Below are 19,955 nucleotides of genomic sequence, written 5' to 3' on the forward strand. Positions count from 1 at the left end.
TACACATGTAACAGCCAGTTGTTATATACGTGTTATCGGCGCCTTATCTCACGGCCTCAATTAAGACTCATACCCCGCGCGTGCTGCAGCTTCACACACGCCCGCCGTCACTCCGTCTACGCCAACACACCATAGCTAACTCACGTCCTCCGTCACGGCTCCGAGGTATGTTAGTCCGCATTAATTCGTCTTTCCCTTCCTCTTTTATATACTTATAGAAACTGGAGACGAAAAGGAAGGCAAATCGTGTCTCTAGACGGAAGGGAAGGCAAATTGTGACCCAAATGACCATATTGATAAACATTTTGATGGCCAAGCTCACAGACATTTGACGAGGTTTGGGTAGAGGTTGTTGTGTTAGTATTTCCATGAGTAGTTTTATGAGGCTTTCTTAGAGGTGGTTGTGTTGGTGTTTCCATGGGCAGTTTATTATTATTATTATTATTATTATTATTATTATTATTATTATTATTATTATTATTATTATTATTATTATTATTATTATTATTATTATTATTATTATTATTATTATTACTATTATAATTGTTATCACAAATATTATTATTATTATATTTGTTCCTCTCCTCATCCTCCTTCTTCTTCTTCATCATCATGATCAGCTTTTTCTTCTTCTTCTTCTTCTTCTTCTTCTTCTTCTTCTTCTTCTTCTTCTTCTTCTTCTTCTTATTATTATTATTATTATTATTATTATTATTATTATTATTATTATTATTATTACTATTATTATTATTTTTATTATTAGTATTCGTAGTAGTGGTAGTAGGAGTATCAGCAACAGCAGCAGCGGGGACTCACTCGTCGTCCTAATGTTCGTAGTAACAGCATTACATCACAGTTCGCCTTACAAGGTTTCCAATAAATAACTTCCTGGATCTGACGCAACAAAATTTGCTCCACGCACAAACTGTTAACATTCAATTCATCATAGTCTCAGGACGCTTCCTGCCACATTAAGCACCGGCAGACTGGTCAGAAGTTTTATCAGCGATGTTTCCACCAGATCGGCACAACTTTTTAACGCTTACAAGACACACAGTACTGCGGGTGGAGCGTTACCCCGGCAACGGCGCGTAAAAGTCTACGGAGATATCCAACCACGTTTACATTACTCGAGGGCGTCATCTCATGCCATAACCTTAAGTGTGGATACTATTGTAGGTATATGTGTATGTATATGTGTACACTAAGCCATAGGCCATTCTCGCACGCTCAGTCTCACTTTCGAGTCACTCTTTCAACAACCAAAGTAAATAAAGGCGTCCATCACGTGACGCTGAAAGGGAATTCGACATGTTCTTAGATCTCATTCGAATTTTCTTTTATATTGCATTTTATCTGTAATCTGGTCATGTTGTTATGTTCAGGGGACTTCTCTTCAACGGGTGGCATGCTTTCTCCCAGCACCGACTCAGTAACTCTTGCAGATGTCAGTGATGTGTAACAGTGTGGGAGCAGCGAGTAGCGGGGTTTTATTTTGTACTATATAATCTGGTCATGTTGTTATGCTCAGGGGTCTTCTCTTCAACGGGTGGTGTGCTTTCTTCCAGCACCGACGCAGTAACTCTTGCAGATGTCAGTGATGTGTAACAGTGTGGGAGCGGCGAGTAGCGGGCTTTTTTGTACTCTTTTTGTTGTCCTTGAGCCGCATCTGTTGATATAAAAAAGATAAAAATGTCGTGTAAACATTATGCGCCAAATTTTTGAATATTTCGGCACCCAGTCACACATATTTGACACGGTTCTCGTCGGAGTTTTGGGTATTTCAAGGCGTAGTTTAATGAGCCTGGTGGTAGTCTGACCCTTCTTCTGTACCATGAACCTATAAAAACACTCATGATGACCCGAATGATCCCCCTTTTGGCATTTGGAAATAGTTCATGTGAGAGATAGGAATGTCTGAGAATACCAACCTATATCCTCCCGTCATCTCGTTTCTAGATCGTGGCCCGAGGACGCAGGAGCCGGTCAGGGTCGTCAGCAGAGATCGAGACTTGGGGCCAGTTCGACAGTCCAACGCAGGGTCATTGTAAGCGCCCCAACCAAGCTGTCTTCTCCACAGTACCACTCAATACCAGATACTAATGAACTTTCCTGTATAGTTTCGTAAAATTTCCTCCTTTTTATAGCAACGCCAAACACTATACAAGGAACTTTCGTCGTATTTTGTGTTTGGTTGGGAGCTTACAAACTTGCTGTATTGAACTGTAAAACTGGCCCTTGAAGGCGTCCCTTGAGCCTCCTTCCCGTCCCTTGGTGAGCCGTGATGGCGGTGCGCGGCTCGGCTCCCAGCGTGCTGAAGGTGCTGGTGGTGGGCGACAACAACGTCAACAAGGGACTCCTGCTGGCCAAGTTTGAGAACAGTCAGCAGCAGAACTTCCCCTTCGTGTCAACCATCGGTGAGTGGCCGAGGGCACCGCTACGCTAAGGTCGCCAAAAACAAGAGTAAATGTTGTCTGCATGCCTCTGAAAGATATACCCTGTTGTTTGTTTGTTTTTGTCTCTGTATCTCTTTGTTAATGACTATGGCCCATATTTGCACCCATGTCGGGACTTGTACATCCACGTTTGGTAAGGCTTTCGTAGAGGTTGTGTCGGTATTTCCATGGGTAGTTTTATGAGCCTAGTGACTGTTTAACCCGGTAGCTGCGGGGATCGTGTTTCTTAAAGTCCCCTCTAAGCGAATTGATGAGAAAAAATCATCTCTCACGCAAACCATTTCATAATATGTACCTATCAACGCATTTGTGATCAGTTTATGCATCATCTATGTTGGGGGTTTATATCATGGGAAAAATTTGGCCCGTCGCTAGTACACGGTAAAGCCACAAATTTGGTCCGTCGCTGCTATTGGGTTAACAAGGCTTCTGCATCATGAATATCCAAGGACCATATTTTCACCCATTTCGGGGCTTCTCACCCACGTTTGGTAAGGCTTTCGTAGAGGTTGTGTCAGTATTTCCAAGGGTAGTTTTATGAGCCTAGTGACTGTTTAACAAGGCTTCTGCACCAAGGATTATATTTTCTCACATTTCTGGGCTTACACACCCACATTTGATAAGGGAGGAAATACAAAGGGAGGAGATACAGACAAAGGGAGGCTATTCAGATGTATTTTGAAAGCGTTTAAGTCGTAGGCAGGAGGAAATACAGACACAGGAAGGATATACAGACGAAGGGAGCTGTTCTAAGGCGTCTGGCTCCCCCTCTCCCGCAGGTCTTCCGTTCCGCGTGCGTGAGGTGCGGGTCGAGGGTCGGCTGGTGCGGCTACAGTTGTGGGACGCGGGCTGGGCCGAGGCGTGGGCGGCCCTCACGGCGCCCCCCCAGGACCCCCTCGCCGCCGCCGCCCTGCTCCTCGTGTACGACGTGACCCGGGAAGACACCTACGAGAGCGTCAGGACCTGGTGAGTACATGTGCAGTAGTGGAGGAAAGAGTTAAAAATGAGACTACAAAAACGCTGACTAAACTTACTTGCTAATGTAGGAAAAAAGAAAAAAATGGATAGATAGATAATGTGTGTGTGTGTGTGTGTGTGTGTGTGTGTGTGTGTGTGTGTGTGTGTGTGTGTGTGTGTGTACAAGTGCAGTAGTGAAGGAAAGAGTTGAAAATGAGACGACAAAAACGCTGACTAAACTTACTTGCTAATGTAGGAAAAAAGAAAAAAATGGATAGATAGATAATGTGTGTGTGTGTGTGTGTGTGTGTGTGTGTGTGTGTGTGTGTGTGTGTGTGTGTGTGTGTGTGTGTACAAGTGCAGTAGTGAAGGAAAGAGTTGAAAATGAGACTACAAAAACGCTGACTAAACTTACTTGCTAATGTAGGAAAAAAGAAAAAAATGGATAGATAGATAATGTGTGTGTGTGTGTGTGTGTGTGTGTGTGTGTGTGTGTGTGTGTGTACAAGTGCAGTAGTGAAGGAAAGAGTTGAAAATGAGACTACAAAAACGCTGACTAAACTTCCCTGGTACAATAATCTAATGTAGGAAAGAAGAAAAAATTGGATAGATAGATATTGTGTGTGTGTGTGTGTGTGTGTGTGTGTGTGTGTGTGTGTGTGTGTGTGTGTGTGTGTGTCGAAGCCCAGTGCTGCCATTGTTCCTTCTTCCCTTCCCTTAAGGCAACCCTGACCCTATTTTCCCTTACTTTTAGAGTAGCCCCCCTTAAACCTCACCCCCGACAACCCTGACCCAATTTTCTCTCAGTACTTCTTCCATTAAACAATTGTTCTTCTCTCTATTAACATCCCCTGACTTAAAACAAAATCCTAACCCTTATTTACTTATCTCAAGCATAAGTAAATGTATATGTTTTAATTTTAAGGCTGTCAGGTTATCTATGAAGAATCCACAACAGTGAAACTCCCTCAGACTTAAACAATTGTTCTCTCTATTAACATCCCCTGACTTAAAACAAAATCCTAACCCTTATTTACTTATCTCAAGCATAAGTAAATGTATATGTTTCAATTTTAAGGAACCCCCCCCACACACACACACTTTAACGAGATGCTTTCAGGTTATCTATAAAGCATCCACAACAGTGAAACTCCCTCAGACTTAAGTCCATATTCTGAGACGTATCGGCCAGGCTCCCACCACGACTATTCCCCAAGGCCACATACAGAGGATATTAAGCATTCATGTTCTACGACAGCCTTGGCAAGTGTGGTTGTGTGTAAGCCCCGACTCGGTAAGACTATGAGCCAATGATTATGGAAACAGCACACGAGAATATAAATAGGAATAACTATTGATAATAATAAGAAGTAGAATAAGGATAAGAATAATGAAGCTCTCGGTAATGCCTTAATGCAGCAGGAGAAAGTAGGACCTATTCAACTGATCTCCTCCTCCTTCTCCTCCTCCTCCTCTTCCTCTTCCCTTCGAGGCGATAACATCAAGCAGAACAGTGAATGCATAAGAATGAGTATGACATATAAAGACACGCGTTGGGTAATAGCTTGCCTCAGAGGGGTTGAGTACAGTAAAGACACTTGCTGTTTCTTGACTTATAAGTATAGGAAAGAAAAGTAGAAGAGAATACAAATAACAGGGATGATGACAATAAGAGTTCATGGTATGACTAGGCTACGGTAGGAGAGAAAACAGGAAAAAAGGACGGATTTAAATAATGATGACAATAAAAGTTCTTGGTGTTAATAGGCTAATGTAGAAAAGTTCATTGTGTTAATAGGCTAATTTAGAAAGATTTATGATGTTAATAGGCTACGATAGAAAGGTTCATGGTGTTAATAGGCTACGATAGAAAGGTTCATGGTGTTAATAGGCTACGATAGAAAGGTTCATGGTGTTAATAGGCTACGATAGAAAGGTTCATGGTATTAATAGGCTACGATAGAAAGGTTCATGGTGTTAATAGGCTACGATAGAAAGGTTCATGGTGTTAATAGGCTACGATAGAAAGGTTCATGGTGTTAATAGGCTACGATAGAAAGGTTCATGGTGTTAATAGGCTACGATAGAAAGGTTCATGGTGTTAATAGGCTACGATAGAAAGGTTCATGGTGTTAATAGGCTACGATAGAAAGGTTCATGGTATTAGTAGGCTACGATAGAAAGGTTCATGGTGTTAATAGGCTACGATAGAAAGGTTCATGGTATTAATAGGCTACGATAGAAAGGTTCATGGTATTAGTAGGCTACGATAGAAAGGTTCATGGTGTTAATAGGCTACGATAGAAAGGTTCATGGTATTAATAGGCTACGATAGAAAGGTTCATGGTATTAATAGGCTACGATAGAAAGGTTCATGGTATTAATAGGCTACGATAGAAAGGTTCATGGTGTTAATAGGCTACGATAGAAAGGTTCATGGTATTAATAGGCTACGATAGAAAGGTACAAACGTGTTAAAAAAAGACAGACTACAAAAACGCTGCCTAAACTTCCTCGGTCCTCGTTCTTCTTCTTCTTCTTCTTCTTCTTCTTATTATTATTATTATTATTATTATTATTATTATTATTATTATTATCATTATATACCAATACCAATAGCAATATACTAATACAATACTAATGCTCATACCAATACTAACACTAACACTAACATTAACAATAACATCAATATTCAGGTTACAGAGGATGCGTTCTGAGGCGCGGGGGCAGGAGCGACTCATTATGGTTCTGGCCGATAACTGCCATTACCTACACGACGACAGGCAGGTGTGTGTGTGTGTGTGTGTGTGTGTGTGTGTGTGTGTGTGTGTGTTTTACCTAGTTGTGGTTTACAGGGCCTGCTTTACGTTCGTGTGGTCCCGTCTCCGTATCTACATTTATCCAACTTTTCCTTTAAGCTTTGCACACTCCTCGCCGATACTACATCCTCACTCAGTCCGTTCCAAACCTCTATATTTCTTTGCGGGAAGCTATATTTTTTTGTCTCTCAAGCATCTTCCCTTCCTCAGTTTTTTACTATGTCCTCTTGTGTGTGTGTGTGTGTGTGTGTGTGTGTGTGTGTGTGTGTGTGTGTGTGTGTGTGTGTGTGTGTGTGTTTCGTTACTCCAGATCTCATAACAATAATCGCTATCGGAATGAACCTCGCAAAGTCCTGCTCTAAATGTTCTCTCTCTCTCTCTCTCTCTCTCTCTCTCTCTCTCTCTCTCTCTCTCTCTCTCTCTCTCTCTCTCTCTCTCTCCATCTATCTATTTTTATCTATCTATCTACCTATCCATCAATCTTCTATCTTTATCTTTCTCTATCTATCTATCTATATATCTCATTGTCTTTATCTATCTACCCATCTATGCGTCTATCTATGTATCTATCTATCTATCTACCTATCCATCAATCTTCTATCTTTATCTTTCTCTATCTATCTATCTATATATCTCAGTGTCTTTATCTATCTACCCATCTATGCGTCTATCTATCTATCTATCTACCTATCCATCAATCTTCTATCTTTCTCTTTCTCTATCTATTTATCTATATATCTCATTGTCTTTATCTATCTACCCATCTATGTGTCTATCTATCTATCCAACTTTATGTGCACGCCGGAAATATCACCCTTCCAGTGCTGATTCGTGGTGATTCGTGGCGATTCGTGGTGATTCGTGGTGATTCGTGGTGATTCGTGCTGCAAATTCTAGCGTCAGCAACACTCTCACTCAGGGCATAAACAGCTGTGCCCAATACCATCCTGCCGCATGATCCCGGGCTCGTGTTTCGACATATATATTCTTACATTAGTTCCTACTATTGTATCTTTTTAGTTTCATGGTGCTAACTACACATATATTACTAGTTTTATAACCACACTCTGTCCTGCCTGGGGGTTGGGATGGCATGTTCCTCCATTCTGCAACGATGAATTATCCATCAATCAAATAATCAGTATATATGTACAGGGATCTTAGCTGCGTTTCCGGATTATCGTACTCAGCTTCATATTTTCCGATTTCCGACCCCAAGACTGTCGCTCCACTCCAATAACTACATTTATTTATAGTTACCGTTGAAATGTTTAATTATTAGTGTCTTTTTGCTATAGTTAAGTGTCTAAAAACGGTAAGTACAACGGTGGATACGATAATCTGGGGTCGTATTTAAGACATTTCGCCGCACAAGAACGCATATTTGACAAGGCTTTCGTAGGAGTTGTGGGCATTTCCAGGAGTAGTTTTATGACCCTGGTGTTAGTTTGACCCTTCTTCTGTACCGTGAACCTAAGGAAACGCTCATTAGAACCCGACTGACCCCCTCTTTGACCTTTATAAATAGTTGATGTGAGAACCGAAAGTGTCTTTTATAATACCAACACATCCTTCCCTACGCAGGTGACGTGGGAGCGAGGCAAGCAGCTGGGCCTTGAGGCTGATCGGCCCTTCTTCGAGGTGTCGGCCGTGACGGGGACCAACGTGGAGGCTGTGCTCAAGGCTATCACGAGTTCGATGCTGGCAAAGGTAAGAGGCTGTCGGGGTAGTAATAGTAGTAGTAGTAGTAGTAGTAGTAGTAGTAGTAGTAGTGGAAGGAAGATGGCGCCACTATAAACACTTGCCTGCGCCAACATGGGCTGGGGCCGACTACCATCCAGGCCCCTCAAGCAAGCCTACTGGCGCTATAGGCGTAGACGTAAAAAAAAAAAGAAACGTAGTAGTAGTAGTAGTAGTAGTAGGAGGAGGAGGAGCATCACACCCTCCCTCTCCTTTCTCTCCTCTCCTTACCTCCTTTTGCTCTCTTTCTCTTTTCCTACTTCCTCCTCCTCTCCCTTCTTCCTCCTCTCCCTTTCTCCTCTCCCGCCCTCTTCCCTTCCTGTCTCTTCTCTCTTTCTCTTTTCCTACTTCCTCCTCCTCTCCCTTCTTCCTCCTCTCCCTTTCTCCTCTCCCGCCCTCTTCCCTTCCCTTATTCGTCTCCTCTCCCTACCTCCTCCTGTCTCTTTCTTCCCTGTCTCTTCTCTCTTTCTCTTTTCCTACTTCCTTCTCCTCTCCCTTCTTCCTCCTCTCCCTTTCTCCTCTCCCGCCCTCTTCCCTTCCCTTATTCGTCTCCTCTCCCTACCTCCTCCTGTCACTGTCTTCCCTGTCTCTTCTCTCCTCTACAATCCTTTGACAATCAGGAGTGAAGAAATCTCATGCAGGCGGGCTTATTTTTCCTCATTAATTCTTACTCTTGAGCTGCTTCCTTTCCTTCAGGCTACACGCTCACATATCTCAATCCCTTCCAGGACTCCGCGGCGGCGCCCTCCACCTCCGCGGGCAGCACCAAAGCCAGCTGTTGCGTGCAGTGAGTGCCGAGGAAGAAGAGGAGGTGGAGGAGGAGGAGGAGGAGAAGGAAAGCGAAATAAAATGATAGTTGGGTTATTCGCTACTGAAGAGCAACACAGGACCTTGGACTTTGCTTTGGCAAGTCACCTTCTGTCGAGAGCCGCAGCATTGAAGGGAGGGAAGGAGGAGGGAACGAGTGAGGCGCCAAGAACTCACCCAGCGGGACCCCTCGTGGCCCTGCCCTCCACGGCGTCCCTTCCCCTTCGGTCAGTGCCAGCGGTGCACGCAAACGGTGCCTCATAGATAGATTTGTAGACAGATAGATTGCTTGATTTTTTTTTTTTTAAAGTCTCCGCCTATTGCGCCGGTAGGCTTGCTTGAGGGGCCTGGATGGTGTTCGGCCCCAGCCCGTCATGGCGCACGCAAGTGTTTATAGTGGCGCCATCTTCCATCTCTTTGATTGATAGATAGGCTAAATAGATTCATAGATAGATTGGTATATATTTTTTATTTGGGGTCTCATAGATAGATAGACAGATATAAAGGTTTCAAACAGACTGATAAGTGATTCAGTAGATGGAAAAATATCCTCCTCGTGTTACTGTTGTTTAGTTCCTTATTTATTTATTTATTTTTACAACAAAGGAGACAGCTCAAGGGCACACACAAAAAAAGAAAACAATAATAAAAAAAGCCTGCTACTCGCTGCTCCCAAAGTGCTCAGGTTCTCACCCGGCCGGGCATCCCCCATCTTCTGGCCGCAAATTTGACAGTTCGTCGGCTTCACCTCAATGCATGGGGTTAGCGGGCCGTGTCGACTCCACCAATAATTTTACCTCCATGCCTCGAGCTGATTGTTGGGTGGGTCCGCCATGTACAGTACGTAGCCTCTCCTTTATTAACCCCCTGTCCATTATATACACATTGATCACTCTTCTGTGCGTCCTCCATCTCGAGAAAACACCGACAAACTTACAAGTATTCTTTGCACTGCTGCAGACCAACCGCACGGGAAAAAACCGCTGGTGTGAAGATATGGCTCATAGGGTCGTATTTTAAAACATTTCGTCGCCCAAGTTCATATATTTGACATGGCTTTCGTAGGAACTGTAAGCCTTTCCAGGGGTAGTTTTATGACCCTGGTGGTAGTTTGACCCTTCTTCTGTGCCATGAACCTTAAAAACACTCATGAAAAACAGATTGATCCCCTCTTTGATCTTTAGAAAGGGTTGATGTGAGAAGCGATGGTGTCTTAAAATACAGCCCATAGACCCACCCGGCCGCGCGGCCATCACCTAAGCAATTTTACCAAGACCGCGAGTCCACCCCTGAAGGCTTAGGCCGCCAGCTCTCGTGAAACCGACTCTCTCTGTATAGGCTGGCGGCGCTGCATACTCGCGCTCATTGCTTCGTTTGGGAGATGATGTCTGAATGTGCTTTATCTGCAGTGTTTGTGTGTGCCTCTCCCCGGAGGTGTCGCGGGTGCGTGGCGCCCGCCCGTGTGTGTCGCAGCGCCTGGAGACGCACCGCACGACCCTCCGGGAGTGTGTCGTGGAGACCAACACGGGCTTAGGGGGAGTTGTCACTGGACCTCAGCCAATGTAGTGGAGGCACTTGCCACACACACACACACACACTCTCTCTCTCTCTCTCTCTCTCTCTCTCTCTCTCTCTCTCTCTCTCTCTCTCTCTCTCTCTCTCTCTCTCTCTCACCCCGCCTCAGCCAATGTCGCACTTGCTGGTCTCCCTGATGCAGCAAAGCGTGTGCACCGTGGCGGCCATGGCGCTGAGAGCGAAGAACCAGTAGATGCCGGCGATGGTGAGGCTGTCCAGGAGGACGCTGTAAAGCTGCAGCATGACTGTGGTGCACAACGCCGTCCACACCAGGCACAGCCCGCAGCCCTGTAGAGAGATTTACATAGATTTACATAGAAAATCAGACCACACAGACCCCATGGTCCAGACTAAGTGGTCTGTCCCGTCAACATGGCGTGTTTTTTTTATTATGGTATGGGATACACAGAGCTGTAAAAAAAAATGCTTTTTTAATAAAATAATAGAAAATAAACAATAGGTGGGGGGTATCTGTCAATAATATGTTTTCATAGTTCTACTTTCATAACTCTGTACTGTTCTACCAATGCTTATATGGTGTTCAACAACAGCTAAGAAAAAAAGGACTTTACAATGATACATCATTCAAAGTTAGCTCAGTAAGAGAGAAGTGTTAAACCTAAGTGATTCTACATTAATCAGAAGGCTCCAAAACAATGCATTTCAACTCTAGTTGATATTAAGTTGATGGAAGTGACGGTCGAGCTTGTTTTTGAAGGAGTCAATCGTGTTACACTGGACCACTGACGGTAGGAGCTTATTCCATTCTCGCACTACAACGTTAGTGAAGAAAAATTTGGTGCAGTCTGAATTTACTTGTCTACATTTGAGTTTTACGCCATTGTTGTGTCATCGATCATAAACAATGTTGATCTGTCTACATTCGTGAAACCATTAAGTATTTTAAAACATTCGATCAGTTTTCCTCGGAGGCGACGTTTCTCAAGAGAGAACATGTTAAGGGTGGAAAGCCTTTCTTCATAAGATTTGTTGCGCAAGGAAGGGATCATTTTTGTTGCCCGACGCTGAACACCTTCTAATTTAGCAATGTCCTTTGCATGGTGGGGAGACCAAAACTGTACCGCATATTCCAAGTGGGGTCTGACTAAACTATTGTAGAGTGGAAATATTACATCTTTATTCTTGAATAAAAAGTTTCTTTTAATGAAGCCCAACATTCTATTCGCTTTATTTGCTGCATCGATGCATTGCTGTGAGAATTTGAGGTTTGACGCGATTTTGACCCCCAAGTCCTTAACGCATTGAACGCTTTTGAGTTTAACGCCGCGCATTTCGTAATCGAACTTCTTATTCCTTGTTCCAACTTGAAGGACCTGGCACTTGTCTACGTTAAAGGGCATCTCCCATCTATCCGACCAAGATGAAATTTTGTGCAAATTGAGAGAGAGAGAGAGAGAGAGAGAGAGAGAGAGAGAGAGAGAGAGAGAGAGAGAGAGAGAGAGAGAGAGAGAGAGAGAGAGAGAGAGAGAGAGAGAGAGAGAGAGAGAGAGAGAGAGAGAGAGACCGTAAATACCTCCATGATCACATGACCCCTCCACCCCAACACACACACACACACACACACACACACCACCCTTCCCCACTTCCCCCATTACTCATCACATAAATCTCATTGTATTTTGTGTATTTTCAGCCTCATGGCTGCCAACAAATGAATAAACCATTTATTATTATTATTATTATTATTATTATTATTATTATTATTATTATTATTATTATTATTATTATTATTATTATTATTATTATTATTATTATAAAAAGTTGTAAATAATCTAGTGACGATTGTAGGATTAAAAAGTCCACTTGAGCAGCCACACCACGCGTCGACCTGATAACAGATGGACAAGCAAACTAACAGAACAGGATTGCTAGGAGTCAGGTCAGACAAGAGGAGAGATGAGCCTTTGCCGGGGCGTCGCGGAGCCACAAACATCAGCCAAGGAGAAGGACACTGATTGGAAACACCTTTGTCGCGGAGGTGATCAACGGTGACTCCTGACGCTGCTGACTTACTGACGGGGAGATGCGTGCCTTACCTCGGCCCTGATGTTGGTCGGGAAGTACTCGACCGCCAGCACCAGAGGAATGTTGGCGATGCCCAGGCCGGCCCCGAAGGCGACGGCCAGGAAGCAGAGCAGCGGCAGCAGCCGCTCCGCGTCACCGGTGTCACTGCAAAGACATGCACACACACGTCACGCCTCAGTGTTGCCCATGCAGCGGGGCGGAGGGCCAGTGGACTATGCCTCAGACATCGCTCAAGAAACTGACTTTCACATGACTATACAGGCGCGGTATTTCTCCTGCCAGCGCTCCTCACCTCTGCCCGGCGATGTAGGGAACAGTCGTGTTGCCGGCGAGGTAGGAGACCGTCGTGTTGGCGTCCAGCGGAGACAAGAGCTCGATGTCCAGCCCGGGCACGGCGCTCGCCGGGAAGAAGTAGCAGTAGCAGCCCAGCACGGTGTTGCCCGCCAGCATGACGGCGAGGGACACCAGCATGGACCGGCGGCGGCCCAGGCGGTCCACCGTCATGGTGAGGCAGAGCCCCCCGAGCACGTAGGCCGAGTTGACGATGAGGGTGCCCAGCGTGTGGTCCAGGGTGACGCCGGTGGCCAGCAGCATGCGTGTGCAGTGCACGGTGATCATCTCGCAGCCACACATGCTCCGAAACGTAATCAGCAGCAGCAGCGCCGCCACGCTCCTCAGCACGTCCCGCTTGAGCAGCGCCGCGAACCCCGAGGCTCCGTCGCTGCGCTGGTTGCGGTGCCTCAGGAGGGCCAGCTCCGCGTCCACGTCCGCCCCGGGGCCTCGGAATCGCCGGAGGACTCGGCGGGCCTCTTCTTCCCTGCCCTGCACGGCGAGGAAGTTGGGGCTCTCGGGCACGGCCAGCATGGCGCCGCCGTACACCAGCATCAGCACAGCGAGGCCGCCGGCGATGACGTACCAGGACACCTTGATATTCACCGCGACCACCAGCATTAAGCCGCCCAGCTTTACCATCTCTATAAAGGTGCACGCCGTGCCGCGGATGCTGGCGTTAGAGATCTCCGCCACGTAGATCTTGGAAGCCTGCAACGGCATCCCGAGGCTCAGGCCAGTGATGAACCTGCGGGGCGGCAGGGCGTTACTGCATGCAGGCAGGGGCTGTTAGGAGTTAGTTATTTCTAAGGGACTGTTATTAAGTTTCCAGGTACACGCATAGCGCTGCGTCAGGACGGAGCTATTCAACTTCTAGATACAATATACTAGTGGTGCTGAAGGCGTTAACACGCCCAGCTACACATCCGCGGGCCTCGGCTTGAATCCCGGCCCGGGCAGGCAGGGCGCTTCCCACCCAGCTGTTCAACCTCTCTTTCGGGCTGGTCGAGGAATGGGTACCTGGGGAACCTGGGAAAGGTTAAGTGTGCATGGTAACCCGGACGTCACGCTGACCCTGGGTCCCGGGGTGGGGGGTTACTTCCCGCCACAGACTCAAGGTCCCGTTCCAACCTCACTGAGTTCCCTTTGTTTTTAGTGACCCTAAGATATTTGTTACTTAGAAAACGGTTCATCCGCTTAATATATGTAAATCTTTCCGTCAGTGGATTTTCATGAGCAGCCTTTACCAGCACTATTTGCATTCTGTACTCAAGCGGCAGCGGCGCGCGCCACCCGCCCCAACACATAACCCGGCGTCTGACCCCGGAAGACCAGTGATCTGACTCCTCAACTTCGACTTCCGATCCCGACAATGGCTCCACAACCCTGACGAAACCCGGCGGCGCGTTGCGTGACTCACCTGCCGATAAAGATGAGGACGTCGTTGTCGGCGAAGGCGATGAGTGCCCAGCCGAGGAAGATGGGCAGGGTCGGGGCGATCATACAGATGCGGCGGCCGAACCTCCCCACCAGCCAGCTCGACGGGAGGACGCCCAGCCCTACGCCCGCGAACAACAGGCTGCCTGCGGGGACGACGAGCCGCTATAGCGCTGGCCCTCAGCGGGCGATGGACGGCTCATGGCAGCAGTTACGAGAGAGAGAGAGAGAGAGAGAGAGAGAGAGAGAGAGAGAGAGAGAGATGGGGGGGGGGGGTGAAAGAGGGGGTGGAGGGTGGCTGAGGGGATGGATTGATTAATATTACTGTCCTTGCCACTCATACGCCGACGACTCCACTCTGTATTATTCAACTTCTTTCAATAGAAGACCATCACAACAGGAAGTACACGACTCTAGACTGGAGGCTGCAGAACGCTTAACCTCAGACCTTGCTATCATTTCCGATTGGGGCAGAAGGAACCTTGTGTCCTTCAATGCTTAAAAAACTCAATTTCTCCACCTATCAACTTGACACAATCTTCCAAACACCTATCCCCTATTCTTCGACAACACCCAGCTATCACCATCTTCAACACTAAACATCCTCGGTCTATCCTTAACTCAAAATCTCAACTGGAAACTTCACATCTCCTCTCTCGCTAAATCAGCTTCCTCGAGGTTGGGCGTTCTGTATCGTCTCCGTCAGTTCTTCTCCCCCGCGCAGTTGCTATCCATATACAGGGGCCTTGTCCGCCCTCGTATGGAGTATGCATCTCACGTGTGGGGAGGCTCCACTCACACAGCTCTTCTGGACAGAGTGGAGTCTAAGGCTCTTCGTCTCATCAGCTCTCCTCCTCCTACTGATAGTCTTCTACCTCTTAAATTCCGTCGCGATGTTGCCTCTCTTTCTATCTTCTATCGATATTTCCACGCTGACTGCTCTTCTGAACTTGCTAACTGCATGCCTCCCCCCCTCCCGCGGCCCCGCTGCACACGACTTTCTACTCATGCTCATCCCTGTACTGTCCAAATCCCTTATGCAAGAGTTAACCAGCATCTTCACTCTTTCATCCCTCACACTGTTAAACCCTGGAACAATCTTCCTTCATCTGTATTTCCTCCTGCCTACGACTTGAACTCTTTCAAGAGAAGGGTATCAGGACACCTCTCCTCCCGAAATTGACCTCTCTTTCGGCCACCTCTTTTGATTCTTTTTTAGGAGCAGCGAGCAGCGGGCTTTTTTTTATTATTGTTTCCTTTTTTGTGCCCTAGAGCTGCCTCCTCCTTTGTTATGAAAAAAAATTAATGGCATTCACTGAAGCACCTTTGTTCATGTCGCCGAACAACTTTTCTGAGAAGCGGTGAGGCGTCGTGCTGAGTCCCTCTCGCCACACGCTGCCTGCACATAAACACGGTGCATGGCATTAGGGGAAGGAGGCCACCAGGCGTGTGCACGGCTTGGCGTCTTCTGTTTCCGGGAGGATCGTTTTTTGTGGGTTAACAGACGCCAACCTCTTGCAGGCATGGGTTCTTGCATGTCCCGGGGAGGGCGCCTCTTACCCCAGCACCAGGGGGGAGAAGAGTGCCCTGCACCGGGAGTCCCTGGACTGGGGCACTCTACCCGTAAGTGCTGAACAGTCAGAGGGACCAATCGGTCACCACGGTGTGGCGGGACTCCCCGAGACACGAGGAAGCCATGCGTGAAGGGCCGCGGGTGCGGAACTATCTCCCCCCCGTGACCCCTGATGCAGGAGCACCACCCAGCCCTGGCTATGACCTCCCTCATCTTGGTCGTGGGAGTCAGGTCCTGCCTCCTGTGTCGCCACGCCTGTTAGAAGTGGACCGCAGGGGGGTGGGGGTGCACAGCCTACAGGCCCCTGCAAGACGCAGGCAAGTGATGGGGCATAAGCAGCGGCGGCCCGAACCATGCCTCGTCGGCCTCCTCGCTCAGGACCAGAGGCGTGGCCAGGGAGGGACACAGCAAAAGTTCATCGGACGCCTCCTTGTTTTGGCCGGACCATCCAACTGTAACGTCAAGGATTACTGTGCGGGTGCCGCGCTGATCCTTCAGGAAGGCAGCGCTTCCTGGGAGTCTGAACAAACAGCAGAGCAACCCACCGACATGCAGGGAAAAAATGTTCGTGTTGCTGAGAGGAGTCCAGAGAGCCCCGCGCTGAAAACCGATGCTGGATGATGAAGGTGACGCCACGGAGCGAGGAAACTGGAAAAAAACGTGCCAAATCCGCCGCCAACACCTGACTGGGGGCGTCTGCGAAGAGTGGCCGGGCTGGCAGGGCGTGCCAGGGAGAGCCGTCGAACAGTGCCCTTCGAAGGCCATGCATGCTGCGGGAGGTTAGTGCCATCGAGTGTTAGTGGGCGCGAGGCCGCAGGGACTCACCGACGAGGTCGTGGCCGACGGAGGTGACGGAGATCTGGTGGCCGAGGAGCGTGGAGTTGTCGGTGCGGAGGTCGCCGGCGAGGGAGTTGGGCCAGGAGTAGCTTATGCCGAACTGCAGCGTGGCCAGCGACGACAGCAGGATGGTCGCCACCTGCAGGAGGGAACGTCGGGACACCGCCAAACCCTCGACCTGACCAACACACACACACACACACACACACACACACACACTCGTAAATAGACAGACTGACAGATAGACATATAATTAGATAGATAAATTGATGGATAGATAAATAGATAGATAGATAGAGAGAGAGAGAGATAGGTTTATGTTCTACTTACACACACACACACACACACACACACACACACACACACACACACACACACACACACACCTGCAGCAGCGTGGGCCTCAGCGCGGCGTCCTGGACTCCATCCTTCTCGAGGTCACACAGTCGGGGACCAGCGTTCGAATCCGCCTGTGTTATTATTGTTATTATTATCATTATCATTATTATTATTATTATTATTATTATTATTATTATTATTATTATTATTATTATTATTATTATTATTATTATTATTATTATTATTATTATTATTATTATTATTATTATTATTATTATTACTACCTGCCTTCCTACCCACCTAGCTACCTGTATGCCTGCCACAATGCCTGCCTGCTTATCTTTCTGTCTGCCTTGTGTACCGGCGGCCTTCACTGTGTGCTTTTTCTAATTCTTGGATAAGGAACCGGTCCCATGGGCGTGTGCTGGCTGGGGCGGGCGGGGAAGCACAGCCGCCCACACACCAGCAGAACACTTCCCTCGCCAACACACACACACAGAGGGTCGAGCACCGCCACCTGGCACTCCAGGCCGTAGTAATCTTAACGTATCGGCGCCTCAGGCTTGAAAAGCCTCTCGTAGAAGTTTCTGGGATTTCCATGGACAGTTACGTGAGCCTAGAAAAAAGAAAATATGCCCGACTTCTGCACCGTGACCGGGAAATAAATCCATGAATATTCTATTAATCTTCTCCGTGGCCTTGGGAAATTGTCGTAATGGGAGCCAGATACATTTATGAATATATGGACCCTGAACTGTGGCAGCGATAAGTATTGCAGGGGCGTGCCGCGCCACGCTATTTTTAATACCCTCCTGGCTGGCTGCGACCCTTAACACAGTCTTGGCCTGGCCTGGCGACCCTTAACACAGTCTTGGCCTGGCCTGGCGACCCTTAACACAGTCTTGATCTGAACTTGTTTCCAATTATAATCATGTGTTATACTTCCAGATATTTATGAATTTGTCCTCCGCCTCCTCGCTGCTATCCCGGCGGACACGTGTTCTGTACGTGAATATGCTGCTGGTGTGACGTGCCGCACTGGGTGTGTGTGGACACGTGTTCTGTACGTGAATATGCTGCTGGTGTGACGTGCCGCACTGGGTGTGTGTGGACACGTGTTATATACGTGAATATGCTGCTGGTGTGACGTGCCGCACTGGGTGTGTGTGGACACGTGTTATATACGTGAATATGCTGCTGGTGTGACGTGCTGCACTGGGTGTGTGTGGACACGTGTTCTGTACATGAATATGCTGCTGGTGTGACGTGCCGCACTGGGTGTGTGTGGACACGTGTTCTGTACATGAATATGCTGCTGGTGTGACGTGCCGCACTGGGTGTGTGTGGACACGTGTTATATACGTGAATATGCTGCTGGTGTGACGTGCCGCACTGGGTGTGTGTGGACACGTGTTATATACGTGAATATGCTGCTGGTGTGACGTGCCGCACTGGGTGTGTGTGGACACGTGCTATATACGTGAATATGCTGCTGGTGTGACGTGCTGCACTGGGTGTGTGTGGACACGTGTTATATACGTGAATATGCTGCTGGTGTGACGTGCCGCACTGGGTGTGTGTGGACACGTGTTATATACGTGAATATGCTGCTGGTGTGACGTGCTGCACTGGGTGTGTGTGGACACGTGTTATATACGTGAATATGCTGCTGGTGTGACGTGCCGCACTGGATGGGCGCTTTAGTACAACGCTACTTTTGTTAGTGTGTGTTAATGAGAATCTTCATGCTGTCCTACTGAACTAATACAACGACATTACTGAAAAATGTAAATTTGACTTAACTGTCATTTTAAAAATCGTCCTTTACAGTTTGAGATAATAACTATTATGTTTTTTTTCCAAGAGCCTCCAGCAACCCTCAGGAACACTCTCACGACCCTCATTTGGGTCGCGGCCACGGCTTTGGGAACCACTGGCGTAAGACGGTGGCTGAATGGATAGCATGACGGCGCCGCGTTCAGGACGACGCGAGTTCAATCCCCGCCCGGTGCCACCAAGCTGGGATTTTTCAGCCGCCGCCGAGTGGCTTAAAACTACCCACATGATGTCCAGAAGACCACCTATCAACCCGGACTCTAGATTCTTGGATTAAAGATGAGCTCCGGGAGGGCAGCATGAGCCAATGCAAGATGGCGCCACTATAAACACTCGCCTGCGCCAGAACGGGCTGGGCCGACCATCAGGCCCCACCGGGAAGAAGCCATGGGCCGACCATCAGGATCCACCGGGAAGAAGCCTACCGGCGCAATAGGCCATGACGTAAAAAAAAAAAGTGATAGAGAAGTTAAAGGTAAAATGCTATGGTCATGGAGTGAGAATGTCCAGGGGAAATTATGTCCAGGGGGCTGAGGGAATGTCCAGGGGAGGGTATGTCCAGGGGGCCGAGGGAACGTCCACGGGGAAATGTCCAGGGGAGGGTATGTCCAGGGGGCCGAGGGAACGTCCACGGGGAAATGTCCAGGGGAGGGTATGTCCAGGGGGCCGAGGGAACGTCCACGGGGAAATGTCCAGGGGAGGGTATGTCCAGGGGCTGAGGGAACGTCCACGTGGAAATGTCCAGGGGAGGGTATGTCCAGGGGGCCGAGGGAACGTCCACGTGGAAATGTCCAGGGAAGGGTATGTCCAGGGGCTGAGGGAACGTCCACGTGGAAATGTCCAGGGAAGGGTATGTCCAGGGGCTGAGGGAACGTCCACGTGGAAATGTCCAGGGAAGGGTATGTCCAGGGGCTGAGGGAACGTCCACGTGGAAATGTCCAGGGGAGGGTATGTCCAGGGGCTGAGGGAACGTCCACGGGGAAATGTCCAGGGAAGGGTATGTCCAGGGGCTGAGGGAACCTCCACGGGGAAATGTCCAGGGAAGGGTATGTCCAGGGGCTGAGGGAACGTCCACGGGGAAATGTCCAGGGAAGGGTATGTCCAGGGGCTGAGGGAACGTCCACGGGGAAAATTAATGTTCCGGGGAGAGTATAATAATTTCCAAGGGGAGTGTGTCAGGAATAAACCATGTCCGGGTGTTCA

General features: G+C 48.0%; 3 protein-coding genes and 2 long non-coding RNA genes across 5 annotated transcripts in view; 2 read left to right on the plus strand and 3 right to left on the minus strand.

Annotated features, from left to right (window-relative positions):
• Positions 1-9,298, plus strand: LOC126988161 (ras-related protein Rab-8B-like). Its single transcript, XM_050846027.1, has 6 exons — positions 1-165; positions 1,960-2,417; positions 3,236-3,422; positions 6,110-6,200; positions 7,817-7,942; positions 8,701-9,298. Exons 2-6 carry the CDS (start codon positions 2,285-2,287, stop codon positions 8,761-8,763), a joined length of 600 nt encoding a protein of 199 aa, XP_050701984.1. The 5' UTR covers positions 1-165; positions 1,960-2,284; the 3' UTR covers positions 8,764-9,298.
• LOC126988160 (solute carrier family 2, facilitated glucose transporter member 6-like) lies at positions 9,230-13,493 on the minus strand. Its single transcript, XM_050846026.1, has 3 exons — positions 12,693-13,493; positions 12,412-12,544; positions 9,230-10,642 (listed from the first exon to the last, which is right to left on the minus strand). The coding sequence occupies exons 1-3, from the start codon at positions 13,451-13,453 to the stop codon at positions 10,460-10,462; spliced, it is 1,077 nt and encodes a 358-aa protein (XP_050701983.1). The 5' UTR covers positions 13,454-13,493; the 3' UTR covers positions 9,230-10,459.
• The window catches only part of LOC126988164 (uncharacterized), a 26,100-nt gene continuing 18,267 nt past the window's right edge, over positions 12,123-19,955 (plus strand). The window contains exon 1 of the long non-coding RNA XR_007741679.1: positions 12,123-12,254. This is a non-coding gene — a long non-coding RNA (uncharacterized LOC126988164). The remainder of the gene's footprint in view (positions 12,255-19,955) is intronic.
• The window catches only part of LOC126988162 (uncharacterized), a 37,235-nt gene continuing 31,400 nt past the window's right edge, over positions 14,121-19,955 (minus strand). Inside the window, exon 4 of the mRNA XM_050846028.1 lies at positions 14,121-14,313. Coding sequence (XP_050701985.1) covers positions 14,147-14,313 — 167 coding nt within the window. The 3' untranslated portion in view covers positions 14,121-14,146. The remainder of the gene's footprint in view (positions 14,314-19,955) is intronic.
• The window catches only part of LOC126988163 (uncharacterized), a 10,423-nt gene continuing 6,831 nt past the window's right edge, over positions 16,364-19,955 (minus strand). The window contains exons 2-4 of the long non-coding RNA XR_007741678.1: positions 17,217-19,772; positions 16,964-17,047; positions 16,364-16,716 (exon numbers count right to left, since the gene is read on the minus strand). This is a non-coding gene — a long non-coding RNA (uncharacterized LOC126988163). The remainder of the gene's footprint in view (positions 16,717-16,963; positions 17,048-17,216; positions 19,773-19,955) is intronic.

The sequence above is a fragment of the Eriocheir sinensis genome, chromosome 68, assembly GCF_024679095.1.
Source record: "Eriocheir sinensis breed Jianghai 21 chromosome 68, ASM2467909v1, whole genome shotgun sequence".
NCBI lineage: Eukaryota > Metazoa > Arthropoda > Malacostraca > Decapoda > Varunidae > Eriocheir > Eriocheir sinensis.